At 44.2% G+C, this 21,367-nt stretch overlaps 1 protein-coding gene across 1 annotated transcript in view; it reads left to right on the top strand.

Moving 5' to 3' along the window:
• jazf1b (JAZF zinc finger 1b) overlaps positions 1-21,367 on the top strand; it is a 44,285-nt gene that overhangs the window by 16,487 nt on the left and 6,431 nt on the right. The window contains exons 2-3 of the mRNA XM_065027470.1: positions 17,174-17,246; positions 21,136-21,326. Of these exons, the coding sequence (XP_064883542.1) occupies positions 17,174-17,246; positions 21,136-21,326 (264 nt within the window). The remainder of the gene's footprint in view (positions 1-17,173; positions 17,247-21,135; positions 21,327-21,367) is intronic.

Here is a 21,367-nt window from a genome sequence, read left to right as displayed (position 1 = left end):
AGCGGAGTTGTAGTCGATAACTAACTCTGACTCTATAACAGAACTGTCTTTATACTGTAGTGGAGTTGTAGTAGATAACTAGACTCTATAACATAACAGTCTTTATACTCTATAACAACTAACAGTCTTTATACTGTAGTGGAGCTGTAGTAGATAACTAACTCTGACTCTATAACATAACAGTCTTTATACTGTAGTGGAGCTGTAGTAGATAACTAACTCTGACTCTATAACATAACAGTCTTTATACTGTAGTGGAGCTGTAGTCGTCTGACTCTATAACATAACTGTCTTTATACTGTAGTGGAGCTGTAGTAGATAACTAACTCTGACTCTATAACAGAACTGTCTTTATACTGTAGTGGAGCTGTAGTCGTCTGACTCTATAACAGAACTGTCTTTATACTGTAGTGGAGCTGTAGTAGATAACTAACTCTGACTCTATAACAGTCTTTATACTGTAGTGGAGCTGTAGTAGATAACTAACTCTGACTCTATAACATAACTGTCTTTATACTGTAGCGGAGTTGTAGTCGTCTGACTCTATAACATAACTGTCTTTATACTGTAGTGGAGCTGTAGTAGATAACTAACTCTGACTCTATAACAGAACTGTCTTTATACTGTAGTGGAGCTGTAGTAGATAACTAACTCTGACTCTATAACAGTCTTTATACTGTAGTGGAGCTGTAGTCGTCTGACTCAATAACAGAACTGTCTTTATACTGTAGTGGAGTTGTAGTAGATAGCCTGCAGGCTGTGTTGATATTACACATTCACTAGGGGATCTGGTTTTGGGTTGAGTGTGTGTGTGTCAATGCCTGTATGTACATGTGAGTGTGTGCCTGTGTGCGTGCATTGTGCCTATGTGTTTTCAGTCAAGTTTCACATCTGAGGTTCAGTCATTGTACAATCAGCCGTGTTATTTAAGTCTCTGCAGTAGCAGCAGATTACAGGCTACCAACCAGTGAAGTGCAGTTTGACTCTGTGGTTTAATTTCCTCTGTGGAAGTGGTACCAGGACTCTGGCCAGTGTCCCCCACTGCTCAGACCCACCATAAACATGTCACCATGAACCTTGCCACTCCACGCTGTCCAACAGTGTGCTGGGCTGAGGGGGAAGGGGCTGCTGGGATAGGTGACTGACTGGCTGGTTGGTGGAAATAAATGGGGGGGTAATGAAGGGGTACAGGGGGCGTCACTTCCTGTCTTGCCTCAGGAAGCCGTGTTGTGTGATGATTGTGATCACCGTCCGTCCTGTGGTTGGCAGGCCCATGCAGTCTGGAGTCTGGACATAGTGAGGGGTCTCTAACTATCTGGCCTAACTAGAATTGGGCCGTTACGTCATGTCTGCCTCTTACTGATGCTGCTGGGATGTTTTCAGTCTCACCTTACTACCTTTTACAGGCCTGTCAGTGAGTTTGTTAAAAGCCACAACTAATTGAGTCACTTTGTTCAGTTGTGTTCAGTGATTTAAAGTTTTCTTCCTGTACCTGCTTGCCAGTCACTGGCTCGAGGAGGGAGGGTGTTGTCTTTGTCACAGCATCAGGTGACTTTAACAAAACCAATACACCCAAAAGACAGACAGACAGACCACCGCTGTGGACCACCTGTGGACCACCTGTGTGGATGGTTTAGCCCTCTCTCCTCTTCAGGAGACACCCTGGTCCTAATCGGGGTCCACACCCTGATCCTAATGGGTGGGGGGTCCACACCCTGGTCCTAATGTGGGGGGGTCCACACCCTGGTACTGGTGGTCCGTCAGGGGGATGGGGGATCAGAGGGGGCCATGGAGGTCTCTGCGCAGGTGGCCCCAGAGGGGAGCGGTTGGTTGGGTCTCTGGGAAGTTGCCCCCTCTAGCTGGCCCCCTACCAGACACACGGACACACACTCACGCCAGCTGAGGTGTGTGTGATTTACAGTGTGTGTGAGTGGATTGATCCAGGGCTAATAGAGTGGTCGGTGAGCAGCCCTCCATTACTCTGCTCTCTGCTCCTTGTGCTGCTCATTATCATTATTCACTTGTATTTAATCATGGGAGCCCCATTGAGACCACGGTCTCATTTGTAGTGGTGCTCTGACATCAAATAAAATATAGAATAACCAGTACATTACATTAGAACATCACAAATATCACAGGCATCATAAACAAATGATTTGTCAATCAAAAACAATTGCACACCTCGGTGAACTCTTCATCATCAGGGTTTTAAAATGACTAGTGGCACCAGGGAATCCAAATGTAATGAATTTTGTAAGTGATTCCAAAATTGTTGATCATTAATACTAAAAGTGGATTTGCCTAGTTCGGCAGAGGAATCTCAAGAGTTAACCAATCCTGTGAACGGGTTTGGAATCATGGTTTTATACGTTAACAACGAAGTTAGGTAAGTCGGAAGCTTGTATAGTAGAGCTTTGTCAACAGAAAGAGAGTAATGAAGTGATGCACAGGACTTTAAGGAGGAGCAGCCAACCTTCTGATACAGGATGCAGTGATGCATATTAAAACTGTCACCTGTGATAAAGTGAAGGACGCCACGGTAGACTGACGTCATCCAATGGTTTCAGATTAGTGGCTGCTACACTCCCATGAATGGTGTCACCTGTGATAAAGTGAAGGATGCCACGGTAGACTGACGTCATCCAATGGTTTCAGATTAGTGGCTGCTACACTCCCATGAATGGTGTCACCTGTGATAAAGTGAAGGATGCCACGGTAGACTGAATCCAATGGTTTCAGATTAGTGGCTGCTACACTCCCATGAATGGTGTCACCTGTGATAAAGTGAAGGATGCCACGGTAGACTGACGACATCCAATGGTTTCAGATTAGTGGCTGCTACACTCCCATGAATGGTGTCACCTGTGATAAAGTGAAGGATGCCACGGTAGACTGACGTCATCCAATGGTTTCAGATTAGTGGCTGCTACACTCCCATGAATGGTGTCACCTGTGATAAAGTGAAGGATGCCACGGTAGACTGACGTCATCCAATGGTTTCAGATTAGTGGCTGCTACACTCCCATGAATGGTGTCACCTGTGATAAAGTGAAGGATGCCACGGTAGACTGACGTCATCCAATGGTTTCAGATTAGTGGCTGCTACACTCCCATGAATGGTGTCACCTGTGATAAAGTGAAGGATGCCACGGTAGACTGACGTCATCCAATGGTTTCAGATTAGTGGCTGCTACACTCCCATGAATGGTGTCACCTGTGATAAAGTGAAGGATGCCACGGTAGACTGATGGTTTCAGATTAGTGGCTGCTACACTCCCATGAATGGTGTCACCTGTGATAAAGTGAAGGATGCCACGGTAGACTGACGAATCCAATGGTTTCAGATTAGTGGCTGCTACACTCCCATGAATGGTGTCACCTGTGATAAAGTGAAGGATGCCACGGTAGACTGACGTCATCCAATGGTTTCAGATTAGTGGCTGCTACACTCCCATGAATGGTGTCACCTGTGATAAAGTGAAGGATGCCACGGTAGACTGACGACATCCAATGGTTTCAGATTAGTGGCTGCTACACTCCCATGAATGGTGTCACCTGTGATAAAGTGAAGGATGCCACGGTAGACTGACGTCATCCAATGGTTTCAGATTAGTGGCTGCTACACTCCCATGAATGGTGTCACCTGTGATAAAGTGAAGGATGCCACGGTAGACTGACGACATCCAATGGTTTCAGATTAGTGGCTGCTACACTCCCATGAATGGTGTCACCTGTGATAAAGTGAAGGATGCCACGGTAGACTGACGACATCCAATGGTTTCAGATTAGTGGCTGCTACACTCCCATGAATGGTGTCACCTGTGATAAAGTGAAGGATGCCACGGTCTGACAATCCAATGGTTTCAGATTAGTGGCTGCTACACTCCCATGAATGGTGTCACCTGTGATAAAGTGAAGGATGCCACGGTAGACTGACGACATCCAATGGTTTCAGATTAGTGGCTGCTACACTCCCATGAATGGTGTCACCTGTGATAAAGTGAAGGATGCCACGGTAGACTGACGACATCCAATGGTTTCAGATTAGTGGCTGCTACACTCCCATGAATGGTGTCACCTGTGATAAAGTGAAGGATGCCACGGTAGACTGACGACATCCAATGGTTTCAGATTAGTGGCTGCTACACTCCCATGAATGGTGTCACCTGTGATAAAGTGAAGGATGCCACGGTAGACTGACGTCATCCAATGGTTTCAGATTAGTGGCTGCTACACTCCCATGAATGGTGTCACCTGTGATAAAGTGAAGGATGCCACGGTAGACTGACGTCATCCAATGGTTTCAGATTAGTGGCTGCTACACTCCCATGAATGGTGTCACCTGTGATAAAGTGAAGGATGCCACGGTAGACTGACGTCATCCAATGGTTTCAGATTAGTGGCTGCTACACTCCCATGAATGGTGTCACCTGTGATAAAGTGAAGGATGCCACGGTAGACTGACGTCATCCAATGGTTTCAGATTAGTGGCTGCTACACTCCCATGAATGGTGTCACCTGTGATAAAGTGAAGGATGCCACGGTAGACTGACGTCATCCAATGGTTTCAGATTAGTGGCTGCTACACTCCCATGAATGGTGTCACCTGTGATAAAGTGAAGGATGCCACGGTAGACTGACGTCATCCAATGGTTTCAGATTAGTGGCTGCTACACTCCCATGAATGGTGTCACCTGTGATAAAGTGAAGGATGCCACGGTAGACTGAATGGTTTCGATTAGTGGCTGCATCCAATGGTTTCAGATTAGTGGCTGCTACACTCCCCCATGAATGGTGTCACCTGTGATAAAGTGAAGGATGCCACGGTAGACTGACGACATCCAATGGTTTCAGATTAGTGGCTGCTACACTCCCATGAATGGTGTCACCTCCAATGGTTCCAATGGTTTCAGATTAGTGGCTGCTACACTCCCATGAATGGTGTCACCTGTGATAAAGTGAAGGATGCCACGGTAGACTGACGACATCCAATGGTTTCAGATTAGTGGCTGCTACACTCCCATGAATGGTGTCACCTGTGATAAAGTGAAGGATGCCACGGTAGACTGACGTCATCCAATGGTTTCAGATTAGTGGCTGCTACACTCCCATGAATGGTGTCACCTGTGATAAAGTGAAGGATGCCACGGTAGACTGACGACATCCAATGGTTTCAGATTAGTGGCTGCTACACTCCCATGAATGGTGTCACCTGTGATAAAGTGAAGGATGCCACGGTAGACTGACGACATCCAATGGTTTCAGATTAGTGGCTGCTACACTCCCATGAATGGTGTCACCTGTGATAAAGTGAAGGATGCCACGGTAGACTGACGACATCCAATGGTTTCAGATTAGTGGCTGCTACACTCCCATGAATGGTGTCACCTGTGATAAAGTGAAGGATGCCACGGTAGACTGACGACATCCAATGGTTTCAGATTAGTGGCTGCTACACTCCCATGAATGGTGTCACCTGTGATAAAGTGAAGGATGCCACGGTAGACTGACGACATCCAATGGTTTCAGATTAGTGGCTGCTACACTCCCATGAATGGTGTCACCTGTGATAAAGTGAAGGATGCCACGGTAGACTGACGACATCCAATGGTTTCAGATTAGTGGCTGCTACACTCCCATGAATGGTGTCACCTGTGATAAAGTGAAGGATGCCACGGTAGACTGCATCTGAAGTATTTCTATGAGAATTAGAAAACATCATTTAGTTTTTACTGCATGAAGTACCAATTCTAAGTCAGCAAGGACTTTCTGCTAGGTGACAAAATCCGACTGCAGCTCCAACAGCCTGGTCAGCCGTAGAGGCAAAAGCTTACATAACAGTGTCATCTGCACACAAATGAATGTTACAGGTTTTTGCTTATAGACCAATATTATTTATATAAATAGTGAAGAGGACAGGTCCCAAAATCAACCTACGGCAGGACACCTTTAGCAATTTCAAAGTAACTGGACTTGACACCATCAGAAAGCACGTAGTGTCCTATCTGACAGATACAGTTGAAGTCAGAAGTTTACATAAACTGAGTTTAAATGTATTTGGCTCAGGTGTTTCACAATTCCTGACATTTAATCCTAGTAAAAATTCCCTGTGGTCAGTAAGGATCACCACTTTATTTTAAGAATGTGAAATGTCAGAATAATAGTAGAGTGATTTATTTCAGCTTTTATTTCTTTCATCACATTCCCAGTGGGTCAGAAGTTTACATACACTCAAATATTATTTGGTCGCATTGCCTTTAAATTTTTTAAGTTGGGTCAAATGTTTCGGGTAGCCTTCCACAACCTTACCACAATAAGTTGGATGAATTTTGTCCCATTCCTCCTGACAGACCTGGTGTAACTGAGTCAGGTTTGTAGGCCTTAAAAAGCTCGTACACGCTTTTTAAGTTCTGCCCACACATTTTCTATAGGATTGAGGTCAGGGCTTTGTGATGGCCACTCCAATACTTTGACTTTGTTGTCCTTAAGCCATTTTGCCACAACTTTGGAAGTATGCTTGGGGTCATTGTCCATTTGGAAGAATCATTTGCGACCAAGCTTTAACTTCCTGACTGATGTCTTGAGATGTTGCCTCAATATATCCACACAATTTTCCATCTATTTTGTGAAGTGCACCTGTCCCTCCTGCAGAAAAGCACCTCCACAACATGATGCTGCCACCCCCTTACTTCACGGTTGGGATGGTGTTCTTCGGCTTGGAAGCCTCTCCCTTTTTCCTGCAAACATAACAATGGTTATTATGGCCAAACAGTTCTATTTTTGTTTCATCAGACCAGAGGACATCCAAAAAGATATTTGGTACGATATTTGTCCCGGTTTGTTCCAAACCGTAGTCTGGCTTTTTTATGGTGGTTTTGGAGCAGTGGCTTCTTCCTTGCTGAGTGGCCTTTCAGGTTATGTCAATATAGAACTCATTTCACTGTGGATATACATACTTTTGTACCTGTTTCCTCCAGCATCTTCACAAGTACCTTTGTTGTTCTGGGATTGATTTGCACTTTTCGCACCAAAGTACGTTCATCTCTAGGAGACAGAACGCGTCTCTTTCCTGAGCGGCATGATGGCTGCATGGTCCCATGGTGTTTATACTTGCGTACTATTGTTTGTACAGATGAACGTGGTACCTTCAGGCATTTGGAAATTGCTCCCAAGGTTGAACCAGGCTTGTGAAGGTCTACAATTTTTTTCTGAGGTCTTGGCTGATTTCTTTTGATTTTCCCATGATGTCAAGCAAAGAGGCACTGAGTTTGAAGGTAGGCCTTGAAATACATCCACAAGTACACCTGCAATTGATTCAAATGATGTCAATTAGCCTATCAGAAGCTTCTAAAGCCATGACATCATTTTCTGGAATTCTCCAAGCTGTTTAGTCAGTCACTTTAGTGTATGTAAACTTCTGACCCACTGGAATTGTGATACAGTGAATAAGTTAAATAATCTGTCTGTAAACAATGGTTGGAAAAATGACTTGTCATGCAAAAAGTAGATGTCCTAACCGACTTGCCAAAACTATAGTTTGTTAATAAGAAATTTGTGGAGTGGTTAAAAAACGAGTGTATGTAAACTTCCGACGTCAACTGTAGTTCCAAAACTACTTGCAAGACGCCTGGTCGAGGCCCATTTCAGACAACCTTTTGAGTAGGCGATGGTTGATAGTATCGAAGGCCTTGGACAGGTCTATAAATATGGCAGCGTAGTGATTCCTATTATCTAATCAATTTAATATATCATTTAAGACAAGTACAGCTGCTGAAACGGTGCTATGTCCAGGTCTATAAATATGGCAGCGTAGTGATTCCTATTATCTAATCAATTTAATATATCATTTAAGACAAGCGCAGCTGCTGAAACGGTGCTATGTCCAGGTCTATAAATATGGCAGCGTAGTGATTCCTATTATCTAATCAATTTAATATATCATTTAAGACAAGAAACGGTGCTATGTCCAGCTGCTGATTCCTATTATCTAATCAATTTAATATATCATTTAAGACAAGCGCAGCTGCTGAAACGGTGCTATGTCCAGGTCTATAACCAGACTGGTGCACATTAACAATATCATTTGAAGTTAAGAAAGTTCTTAGCTGAGAATTTGCCAGTGATTGTAATATTTTTGCAAGGCAATATAGTTTAGAAACTGGGCGGTAGGTATCCAGGTCAGAAGGATCCCTGCCTTTGTGAAGGGGAAGGACATGCTGCCTTCCAGATCTTACGGATAGCCCCAGAAGCTGCAGTAGAAAGGGATCAAGCGAATCCGCACCAGTGGATTGTTGGACACATACTTTTTGCACGGCACTTAATACATCATGGACGTGCATCATTCTATTCTATCTGTTTTAGAGGTGAATAAAGGACTCCATCTAGTGGAACTTGGAGATTTTCAGAAACCATTCTTTCAAACAGATGGCCAGCTGAGGTAAAATGTTTATTAAAAGCACCACAAATGTCTGTCTGTTATGGGACCAGAGGTTGTCTTAACAACACTGTCATCTCAGATCTTCAAAATATGCTTTTGAACCATAGCTAAACAAGCATTTGTGTAAGAGTATTGATAGCCTAGCATAGCATTTAGCCTAGCATTCAGCATGCAACATTTTCACAAAAACAAGAAAAGCATTCAAATAAAATAATTTACCTTTGAAGAACTTCAGATGTTTTCAATGAGGAGACTCTCAGTTAGATAGCAAATGTTCCGTTTTTACAAAAATATTATTTGTGTAGACAAATCACTCCGTTTTCTTCATCACGTTTGGGTAAGAAAAAAAACTAAAATTAAGTCATTACAACGCAAACTTTTTTCCAAATGAACTCTATAATATCGACAGAAACATGGCAAACGTTGTTTAGAATCAATCCTCAAGGTGTTTTTCACATATCTATCGATGATAAATAATTCGTGGCAGTTTAGTTTCTCCTCTGAAGAAATGGAACGCGCATGGACCTAGAGATTACGCAATAATTTCGACGCAGGACACCGGGCGGACACCTGGTAAATGTAGTCTCTTATGGTCAATCTTCCAATGATATGCCTACAAATACGCCACAATGCTGCAGACACCTTGGGGAAACGACAGAAAGGGCAGGCTCATTCCTGGCGCATTCACAGCCATATAAGGAGACATTGGAACACAGCGCCTTCAGAATCTGGGGCATTTCCTGTATGAAATGTCATCTTGGTTTCACCTGTAGCATTAGTTCTGGGGCACTCACAGATAATATCTTTGCAGTTTTGGAAACGTCAGAGTTTTTTCTTTCCAAAGCTGTCAATTACATGCATAGTCGAGCATCTTTTCGTGACAAAATATCTTGTTTAAAACGGGAACGTTTTTTATCCAAAAATTAAGAGCGCCCCCTATCTCGAAGAAGTTAACCTGCTGGGGCACTGAGGAAGTGGATTGTTGTTGTTTTTATTGTTGTTGATTTGACCACTTTCCAGAATTTAGCTGGATTTCCACCACTCACAGATACACAATTCAATAAGTATGTTGACATTGCTTTTCTAACCAGAGTAAGACATCTATTTCTGAAATGTCTAAAGGACTGCCAGACAGAGGTAGAATCAGTCAATCTAGCCTCAGCCCAAGCTAACTTTCATTAAATCTTTAAGACAATTGATGTGTGAACCATGGGTAGATCTGTCCTTTACCCTTAATCTCTTATATGGGGCATGGTTATCTGCAACAGAGATAAACAGAGAGGTAAAACGTTTAAGTTTCTGATCATTAGGCATCTTAGAGGACTCCATGACTCTGCTCCTGTGTACTGATCATTAGGCCTCTTAGACAGGATTTCCTCACACAGGCACATATACACCCACCCTACCCCACATACACCCACCTGTCATGAGGTTGGCCTGGGGGGTAGGTTTATGACAGTCATAAATACCTCTTCCCCCCCTTTCCTCTCTCTACCCTACTGATGTTACGGTCCGATGTCAGAATGGTTCAGATAACCACAGAACGAAGCCAACATTAGCGTGAGCTTTGGTTGCGAATGGTATGAACTTTGAACTCTTATTCACTACAGAAGTTATACCTCCTAGCCGTTGAGTTAGCAACAGCCACTGCAAATGAGGGTTAGGAAGGAACAGACAGAGTATCCCGTCTACCACACAACGACATTACTACAACGTATTCCATTTACCAGCAGAGACATTTTTCAAAGGACTAAGGATTTGGTTGGGCAACACGGCCTTCCATCTACCACCAACCTACCGAAGCACAGCTCAGAGTAAATATTTATTGCATTTTCCTTTTCCAAATGGGCAGTAATTTAGAATGCATAAGATACTGTATTTACGATAGCACAGCTTCATCCTTTGTTCCTCAGTCTTCCCGCTCTTTCACTCAAACCCAGCCCCTTTTCTTTTGTGTAACAAGCTGTCATATCTGTTCCTCCCGCTAGGGACGTTTTCCTTTATGACGTCATTTGTAATCAAGTTATGATTTAATTATGTGTATGTGTAATTCTGTGTGATTAGTTAGGTATTTAGTAAATAAATAATTAAACCCAATTTTGTATTGCTGGTTCAACTTGTTACCCAGGGTTCGTGCAGATAACCAAGAATTTACAACTTTCAGATGAGACCGAATTAAGATGACCATTAATATTGACTGCTATTGATGTAAAATATTACTAGGTCTTTAAGAGTTTATTCGGAAGATAACTGCTCTATAAATATTATTTCGTGGTGCCCCGACTCTCTAGTTAATTACATTTACATGATTAGCTCAATCAGGTAATATTAATTACTGAGAAATTATTTTATAGAATAGCATGTCATATCACTTAATCCGGCATAGTCAAAGACACGACACAACCTACCCCACATCCACCCACCCTACCCCATATAATCCACTCTTCCAGCTTTTGGCAGGAGGGGAATAATGCAGTCATTAATGTGTCTTTCTAGCTTAATGTCTCTGAGCGTGTGGGAGAGGAGGTATGCAGCCTTTTTCACAGCGGGTAAATAACAGTTCATGAAACACTCAGTCTCAGTGGTGGAGTTCTGAGAGAAACCCTACCTGCCTCCCTCCAGACTGCTGAGGTTGATGTTTGGACCACTACAATACATTACCTGGTGGGAGACCACAAGCAAACACTACCACTGCCACGCACTAGTGTAGGCCTAATGCCCAAAAAAGAGGATGCATCCCAATTGGCACCCTATTTTCTGTGTAGTGCACTTCCTTTTGACCAGGGCCCATAGAGCTCTGGGCCCGTATCCACAAAGCATCTCAGAAAAGGTCCTAGGAATCCCGTTACAACCTGTTTTAAGACTAAAAAAACTCCCAGCTCAGAGTAGGTTTTAGGATGATGTTAAGACACTGCCCAGACTAGCTCTGAGCCAGCAGTAAAATCAACTCAGAAGTTGGTAATCATGACAGTTTATCATTATAATGTATGTTGTTGCACGTAGGTCTAGATTATCTCTGGATTTATTGTACGGGAAATATTTTTTACATTTTTTAAATTGAACCTTTTATTTAACTAGGCAAGTTAGTTAAGAACAAATTCTTATTTACAATGCTGGCCTTCCGGGGAACAGTGGGTTTTACTGCCTTGTCCAGGGGCAGAATGATATATTTTTTTTACCTTGTCAGCTCAAAGATTCGATAATGCAACTTTTCAGTTACTGGCCCAACGCTCTAACCACTAGGCCACCTGCCGCCCCAAATATCAAAACATTATTTCAACAGCTCCAAAGCAATTGCCTGTTCATTGTTGTGGGGACCACTGACTGTCTTTATTCTATCAACAAGTCTGCTGGTAACTCTTAACTGTTTAGGACATGAAGTCTCCTAAATATCTGTCGACCAGGTGGGTCTCTTATGAGTAAAGAGGCTTCATGCATAGTTTTTATGTTTAGCCATAAGAGTAGGAGTAAAATGTCTCTTCTCAGCATTTAGATCAATGTTCTACTCTGAGATGCTGCTATGTGGATACAGTCCCTGGTCAAAAGCAGTGTATTTTATAGAGAACTGGGATCCATTTGGGTTGCAGATGTATTCATAGTCAACCTAGTGCCAGGAGTCTTCCCTGGTTGACCATATGACCTGACCAAGAACAACTCTGGGCCCTGAGTAATAGGGTGAGTAAAATCATTTTTTTGGGGTCCTTTAAATACGCTATATACAACCCGTGTATTATAATTATTAATAAATAACTAAGTTATATACAACCCATGTATTATAATTATTAATAAATAACTAAGTTATATACAACCCATGTATTATAATTATTAATAACTACGCTATATACAACCCATGTATTATAATTATTAATAACTACGCTATATACAACCCATGTATTATAATTATTAATAACTACGCTATATAAAACCCATGTATTATAATTATTAATAGATAATTAGTAGGGCCCAGAGTTCTCCTGGTGATAAATGCAATTAACAAATCAAATGAATTATTTGTATTATTAAGTAGGTTATTATTATTAAGTCTACTCTCCCTTGCTACCACTAGGGTGTTTTCCTCTGTGGCTGGCTGGGTCAGACTCTGGTTCAGGTCTCACTGGTGTTGTAAAGACCAAGTGGTAGTATAGTGGCAGTAAATGAATAGCGGTAGTGCACTATAGTGGAAGTAAATGAATAGCAGAAGTGGTACTATAGTGGTAGTGAATGAATAGCAGAAGTGGTACTATAGTGGTAGTGAATGAATAGCAGTAGTGGCACTATAGTGGAAGTATAGTGATAGTATAGTGGTAGTGAATGAATAGTGGTAGTAAAAACTGTCAGTAGTCCTTTAGGCCGGTAGTCATTTGTGTTCTTGGGCACAGCAGCTGTGCTTCCCTTTGTAGTCTGTAATAGTTTGCAAGCCCTGCCATATAAGACGAGCGTCGGAGCCGGTGTAGTAGGATTCAATCTTAGCCCTGTATTGACGCTTTGCATGTTTGATGGTTCGTCGCAGGGCATAGCAGGATTTCTTGTAAGCTTCCGGGTTAGAGTCCCGCACCTTGAAAGCGGCAGCTCTACCCTTTAGCTCAGTGCGAATGTTGCCTGTAATCCATGGCTTCTGGTTGGGGTATGTACGTACAGTCACTGTGGGGAGGACGTCCTCGATGCACTTATTGATAAAGCCAGTGACTGATGTGGTGTATTCCTCAATGCTATCGGAAGAATCCCGGAACATGTTCCAGTCTGTGATACCAAAACAGTCCTGTAGTGTAGCATCTGCTTCATCAGACCACTTTTTTATAGACCGAGTCACTGGTCCTCCCTGTTTTAATTTTTGCTTGTAAGCAGGAAACAGGAGGATAGAGTTGTGGTGGGATTTACCAAATGGAGGGTGAAGGAGAGCTTTGTACGTGTCTCTGTGTGTGGAGTACAGGTGATCTACCTTTTTTTCCCCCTCTGGTTGCACATTTAACATGTTGATAGAAATTTGGTAGAACTGATTTAAGTTTCCCTGCATTAAAGTCTCCGGCCACTAGGAGCACCACCTCTGGGTGAGTGGTTTCCTGTTTTCTTATTTCCTTATACAGCTGACTGAGTGCGGTCTTAGTGCCAGCATCTGTCTGTGGTGGTAAATAAACAGCCACGAAAAGTATATCTGTTAACTCTCTAGGCAAGTAGTGTGGCCTGCAATTTATCACAATATGCTCTACTTCAGGCGAGCAAAATCTAGAGACGTCGTTAGATTTCGTGCACCAGCTGTTGTTTACAAATATGCACAGACCGCCCCCCTCGTCTTACCGGAGTGTGCTGTTCTATCCTGCCGGTGCAGCGTATATCCCGCTAGCTAAATATCCATGTCGTCATTCAGCCACGATTCCATGAAACATAAACTGTAATATCCTTTGATGTCCCGTTGGTAGGATATTCGTGATTGTTCCTTCTTCTAATTTATTGTCCACTGATTGCACATTGGTGAATAGTATTGACGGTAACGGCAGCATTCCCAGTCACCTTCTCTGGGTCCTGACCAGGCATCCGGCTCTTTGTCCTCTGTACCTGCGTCGCTTCCTCTTGCAAATAACGGGGATGTCGGTTCTGTGGTGTGTTTGGAGAATGTCTTGTGCGTCATCTTTGTTGTAGAAAAAAATCTTCTAAGTCTAATCCGAGGTGAGTGATGGCTGTCCTGATATCCAGAAGATCTTTTTTGCTGTAAGATACGGTTGCAGAAACATTATGTACAAAATAAGTTACAAATAACTCGGGGGGGGGGGGGGGACACAAAGGCACAATTGGTTGGCCGCCCATAAAACTGCTGCCATTTCTTCCGGGGCCATTTTGTTGAATAATGATAGAATAGTGGGAGTGGTAGTATAGTGGTAATATCATCTCTATTCTCTTTTAATGGAGAGGTGGTGTTAATTTACAGCTTCAGGCTGCATGGCCAGCCTCATTTCACATCTACAGTGATGTGCAATGTTTGGTTTCAGTTCCACAGCTGAATGTGACGGCTCCGCAGCTGAATGTGACGGCTCCGCATCTGAATGTGACGGCTCCGCAGCTGAATGTGACGGCTCCGCAGCTGAATGTGACGGCTCCGCAGCTGAATGTGGCAGCGGCGGCTCCGCAGCTGAATGTGACGGCTCCGCAGCTGAATGTGACGGCTCCGCAGCTGAATGTGACGGCTCCGCAGCTGAATGTGACGGCTCCGCAGCTGAATGTGACGGCTCCGCAGCTGAATGTGGCGGCTCCGCAGCTGAATGTGGCGGCTCCGCAGCTGAATGTGACGGCTCCGCAGCTGAATGTGACGGCTCCGCAGCTGAATGTGACGGCTCCGCAGCTGAATGTGACGGCTCCGCAGCTGAATGTGGCGGCTCCGCAGCTGAATGTGACGGCTCCGCAGCTGAATATGGGTCGTAGAAGAGTCGACTTGAGTAACTGGGATATGTGTTTGTTTTTCCCTACTAAACAACATAGGCCTAGTTGAATGTACTGTCTGTAAGTCACTCTGGATAAGAGTGTCCGATTAACACTTTAGCCTACTCTGAATGAACATAAAGGCAAGCGTTAAGAGACCCATAGCCTAGCCTATAGGATTTATTAGAGGACGGAGCGAATCATGGCAGTGAAGAAGGTTTCCTACTGAGACTGGTGGTGCATCTGTCAGCCATTACCCCAGCACGGCTTTGACGTGTGTGTGAACACCGTGTGTGTGTGTGAACACTGTGTGTGTGTGTGTTTGTGTGCCTAGTTAAATAAAGGTCCAATTAAAAATAAATAATAATAATTCACCATTCTGCACACACAGGCCGCAGGATCTCAGATGGGAAGATGGGGCGAAGGTACTAGGGTGTGTTTTGGTGCAGATAACATGTACACCGTGTGTGTGTATCTAGCTAGTGTCGTCCATGGACAACATTGGGCCCCCAGATCTCTGTTGGACCCACCCAAAGTGAACGCTCTCCGGAAAAGCTGCAGAAGTGTTTTTTATGAGGGGTCACAGGTCAGATCTTGTGTAAATCTGGGGCAACACCTCAGTGGGAGAGCTTTGAAGACGTTCACGGGGTGCTTCTGCTTTATAAGAATAAGTCAGTGTGACCTCAGGCGGATACCAGGGTGTGTTTTGGTACACACACACACACCACGTTGCTACTTGCTTTGCTTGTTAACTTGAACATGGAAAAGGCTTGACTATGTGATCTAAAGACCCTCAAACTGCACTTAGCTTATCTATTGATTTAGATATGCCAGCGAGGCGAACACCATACGCAGTGTCATTATATTGATACACTCTGAATCGGGTTGTTTAGGGCAGGGCTGGAACAAAAGCCTGCCCACACACTAGTGGCACTCCTGTAGTTTTGAAGAGCCCTTCCCCTAAAGGCTGTGGTTGCTTGTCTGTGTTCCAAATGGCCTATAGGCTGAGCCCTATGGGCCCTGGTCAAAAGTAGTGTACAATATACTGAATAGAGTGCCATTTGGGATATAACCTTTGACCCTTGGGGCCACATGCTGCCAGTGTTTCTCTTCTTGGCCACGGGGGGGCAGCACTTTCCCATAGCCCAGACTAGGCAGAGGCAAGGCAGGCACTAGGTAGGCAGGCAGGCACAGCTGGTGAGTGGCAGACATTGGGTGGTTTTATGGGGCATCTCCCCACTCCCACATGGCATGGCAGTGGAGAGGCTGTTTGAAGTTGGGCCTGGTTCACCTCAGGGTGTGGAGGGAGAGATGGAGGAAGGGAGAGAGAGAGCGATGGAGAGAGGGAGGTTGTCCATTGTTTGGCAGCACTGCAGAGCCAAGCCAAGCGTCTGGAGCACAGCATGGGAAAGCACAGTGTGTGTGGAGTGTTGTCTGGTACTCTGGGCAATATGGTGGCTGCAGTAAGGAAGAGTCTGCGTAGTTAAAGTAGAATCAGATCAGAAGACTTATGAGAAAGCACAGTGTGTGTGGAGTGTTGTCTGGTACTCTGGGCAATATGGTGGCTGCAGTAAGGAAGAGGCTGCGTAGTTAAAGTAGAATCAGATCAGAAGACTTATGAGAAAGCACAGTGCCAGCCAGTGCCATGGAAGACTTCATTAAATACGTTGTATAGCCTAGATTAGACCAGCCTTCTTTGTTGTGAGTTTTTAATAAAAAGCTCATTTATCTAGTTTGTTGATGAGATGTGAGAGAGGGGTTTGGATACGAGGTGGTTTGTGGACGATCTCCAGCGGTGCTTAGCTTGAGGACGACGACTAGTCTAGACAGCGCCCATGACATCATTTGTTAAACATCATCACACTACCTAGCTACTGTTGTTTTGGTGAGAGTGACACAACCACTCCTGCCCCTCTTGACCAAATGCAATTGTTAGGAAGACTGTGCAGTGGCATCTTTGTGTGTGTGTCATATCTGCTGTTATATGATTAGGCTAACCTCTCTCTCCACCTCTCTCTCTCCACCTCTCTCTCTCCCCTCTCTCTCCCCTTCTCTCTCCCCTTCTCTCTCCACCTTTCTCTCCCCTTCTCTCTCCACCTCTCTCTCCCCAACCTCTCTCCACCTCTCTCTCCACCTCTCTCTCCCCCTTCTCTCTCCACCTCTCTCCCCCTCTCTCTCCACCTCTCTCTCCCCTTCTCTCTCCACCTCTCTCTCCACCTCTCTCTCCCCTTCTCTCCACCTCTCTCTCCCCTTCTCTCTCCCCTTCTCTCTCCACCTCTCTCTCCACCTCTCTCTCCACCTCTCTCTCCACCTCTCTCTCGTCAGACACAGATCCTCGTCAGTTGGAGAAGCAGGAGCAGCAGCAGCCCACCTATGTTGCCCTCAGCTACATCAACAGGTGAGCAGGCTACTAGCCTAACCCTAACCTATACTTAACCCTAACCTATACTTAACCCTAACCTATACTTAACCCTAACCTATACTTAACCTAAAACCTATACTTAACCCTAATCTATACTTAACCCTAATCTATACTTAACCCTAATCTATACTTAACCCTAACCTATACTTAACCCTAACCTATACTTAACCCTAACCTATACTTAACAAAAATATGAATACAACAATTTCAAAGATTTTGCTGAGTTACAGTTCATTAAAGAAAATCAGTCCATTTAAATAAATAAATTAGGCCCTAATCTATGGATTTTACGTGACTGGGCAGGGGCGCAGCCATGGGTAGGCCCACCCACCTGGGAGCCAGACCCACCCAATGGGGACACAGGCCCACCCAATGGGGACCCAGGCCCACCCACTTGGGAGCCAGACCCACCCAATGGGGACCCAGGCCCAGCCATGGGTAGGCCCACCCACTTGGGAGCCAGACCCACCCAATGGGGACCCAGGCCCAGCCATGGGTAGGCCCACCCACTTGGGAGCCAGACCCACCCAATGGGGACCCAGGCCCAGCCATGGGTAGGCCCACCCACTTGGGAGCCAGACCCACCCAATGGGGACCCAGGCCCAGCCAATGGGGACCCAGGCCCAGCCAATCAGAATGAGTTTTCCCCCACAAAAGGGCTTTATTACAGACAGAAATACTCCTGAAGAATACTATTTGTTCAGTGTATTTGTTACCAATCAGACCTTGAACCATGTCTCAAAGGATCATGGTTCTGAAATCCCTAATGAACGGTATTCTTATGGTTCAGTTTAAACTCTCCTAACTCTGGCCAGAAAAGGCATGAATGACCAAATGTCATTAGTAAATAGATGAAACCGTTACTTATGTCAGTATGACCGTGTGGAGGTTTGTGTTTGAGGTCTAAGTCCATGCAACAGTAGAGGTAAGAACATGCCTTCAGCTCACTCAACAGCTAGCCTGAAATGTCACCAATGGTGCTATCCAATAGGATCCTTTTCTATAGCACAACTGGTTGGTGCGTTGTCAAGAAGGGCGGCCACGTGTGTTTGTGATCAGAATACCTCTGGTTGGAGCCCAGTAAGGGGACCGGGACAGTGGAGGAAGAAAAGCTTTTAGCAGTGAACTGATGTCGTTTCATAGGGCCATGAACTTCAGCTTCCAAGGGAATCTGCTCCGTGTGTGTGTGTCTCTTAGTTCCACTAGCAACTTCCATCTAGCAGCAGTCAGCCTCATCTGGTGGATAAGTCAGTTTAATTGTGTTAGCGTTGGGTAATAGGATGTTATATAGCCCTGGGTCCTACATTACTAGACCAAGATGACATTTCAATCTCATCCCAGTTCTCCATTCAATCACCATATCAAAGCGGTTTAAAAGGGCTGAGGCACTCTGAGGCAGCAGTGTAACTGTGTAATAAAGGGGCTGGCTACCGCTGTCTGTCTCCCTGTCTTTAGACACACATCTGATGTGGTTTCACATTTCATCTGTTCATTTCACTTCTGCTTTAACAGTGTCTGTGTGAACAGTTCCTTTTTATGACTTACGTTTACAGAATACTTTACAATGTAACCATGTTTGGTTAGAGATATAGGCCTTCTGTTAAACATGAAGTTTGGTCAGAGATATAGGCCTTCTGTTAAACATGAAGTTTGGTTAGATATATAGGCATACTGTTAAACATTTAGTTTGGTCGGAGATATAAACTTTCAGCTCATACAAGGAGAAGACTGATCAGAGATGCAGCCAAGAGGCCCATGATCACTCTGGATGAACTGCAGAGATCTACAGCTGAGGTGGGACACTCTGTCCATAGGACAACAATCAGTCGTATATTGCACAAATCTGGCCTTTATGGAAGAGTGGCAAGAAGAAAGCCATTTCTTAAAGATATCCATAAAAAGTGTCATTTAAAGTTTGCCACAAGCCACCTGGGAGACACACCAAACATGTGGAAGAAGGTGCTCTGGTCAGATGAAACCAAAATTGAACTTTTTGGCAACAATGCAAAACGTTATGTTTGGCGTAAAAGCAACACAGCTCATCACCCTGAACACACCATCCCCACTGTCAAACATGGTGGTGGCAGCATCATGGTTTGGGCCTGCTTTTCTTCAGCAGGGACAGGGAAGATGGTTAAAATTGATGGGAAGATGGATGGAGCCAAATACAGGACCATTCTGGAAGAAAACCTGATGGAGTCTGCAAAAGACCTGAGACTGGGACGGAGATTTGTCTTCCAACAAGACAATGATCCAAAACATAAAGCAAAATCTACAATGGAATGGTTAAAAAACAAACATATCCAGGTGTTAGAATGGCCAAGTCAAAGTCCAGACCTGAATCCAATCGAGAATCTGTGGAAAGAACTGAAAACTGCTGTTCACAAATGCTCTCCATCCAACCTCACTGAGCTCGAGCTGTTTTGCAAGGAGGAATGGGAAAAAATTTCAGTCTCTCGATGTGCAAAACTGATAGACATACCCCAAGCGACTTACAGCTGTAATCGCAGCAAAAGGTGGCGCTACAAAGTATTAACTTAAGGGGGCTGAATAATTTTGCACGCCCAATTTTTCAGTTTTTGATTTGTTAAAAAAGTTTGAAATATCCAATAAATGTTGTTCCACTTCATGATTGTGTCCCACTTGTTGTTGATTCTTCACAAAAAAAATACAGTTTTATATCTTTATGTTTGAAGCTTGAAATGTGGCAAAAGGTCGCAAAGTTCAAGGGGGCCGAATACTTTCGCAAGGCACTGTATAGGCCTTCTGTTAAACATGAAGTTTGGTTAGATATATAGGCCTTCTGTTAAACATGAAGTTTGGTTAGAGATATAGGCCTTCTGTTAAACATGAAGTTTGGTTAGAGATATAGGCCTTCTGTTAAACATTTAGTTTGGTCAGAGATATAGGCCTACTGTTAAATATTAAGTTTGGTCAGAGATATTGGCCTACTGTTAAACATGAAGTTTGGTCAGAGATATAGGCCTACTGTTAAACATGAAGTTTGGTCAGAGATATAGGCCTTCTGTTAAACATGAAGTTTGGTCAGAGATATTGGCCTACTGTTAAACATGAAGTTTGGTCAGAGATATAGGCCTACTGTTAAATATTAAGTTTGGTCAGAGATATAGGCCTACTGTTAAACATGAAGTTTGGTCAGAGATATAGGCCTACTGTTAAACATGAAGTTTGGTCAGAGATATAGGCCTTCTGTTAAACATGAAGTTTGGTCAGAGATATAGGCCTACTGTTAAACATGAAGTTTGGTCAGAGATATAGGCCTACTGTTAAACATGAAGTTTGGTCAGAGATATAGGCCTTCTGTTAAACATGAAGTTTGGTCAGAGATATTGGCCTTCTGTTAAACATGAAGTCTGGTCAGAGATATTGGCCTTCTGTTAAACATGAAGTTTGGTCAGAGATATAGGCCTTCTGTTAAACATGAAGTTTTATGAGAGATATAGGCCTTCTGTTAAACATGAAGTCTGGTCAGAGATATAGGCCTACTGTTAAACATGAAGTCTGGTCAGAGATATAGGCCTTCTGTTAAACATGAAGTCTGGTCAGAGATATAGGCCTACTGTTAAACGTGGGAGTGGTTTCAATGAATGATAGACTCAGCATATGTTGTTGCACAGTTACTTCAGCGATATAAGTTTGTAACGGAGGAGGTTCTGTGAACAACCACGCTGGCATGATGAGACTAACCTTGCCTAAGATCCGACTTATGTTAACTCCCTGAGCTAATAGCTAGGCTTTAGCTCAGCAGGCTAGCACAGCCTTGTGGCGCGCAAACCGAGTCGGTCATATATGATGTGTGGTTGTGTGTCCTCATCCCTCTCTCTCTGGCCCCTCCCGTGCCCAGGTTTATGACAGAGGCAGCGCGTCGGGAGCAGCCTGAGAGGCTGACGAGGAAGGTGCACCCCAAGCTGTCTCAGTCTCTGACAGGCAGTCTGCCTCGTAGCAGTGACGTCTCCACTCCTCCCAGACGCAGCAGTGGGAACCTCACCCCTCCCGTCACACCCTCCTCCTTCTTCCGTAGCAGCACTCCTACAGGTAGGTTACCGGGACAACAGAGGACAGCACCGTCATCTAGG

This window comes from Oncorhynchus nerka, linkage group LG14 (assembly GCF_034236695.1).
Source record: "Oncorhynchus nerka isolate Pitt River linkage group LG14, Oner_Uvic_2.0, whole genome shotgun sequence".
In the NCBI taxonomy this organism is placed as follows: domain Eukaryota; kingdom Metazoa; phylum Chordata; class Actinopteri; order Salmoniformes; family Salmonidae; genus Oncorhynchus; species Oncorhynchus nerka.
This window is presented reverse-complemented; position numbering and strand designations above follow the sequence as displayed.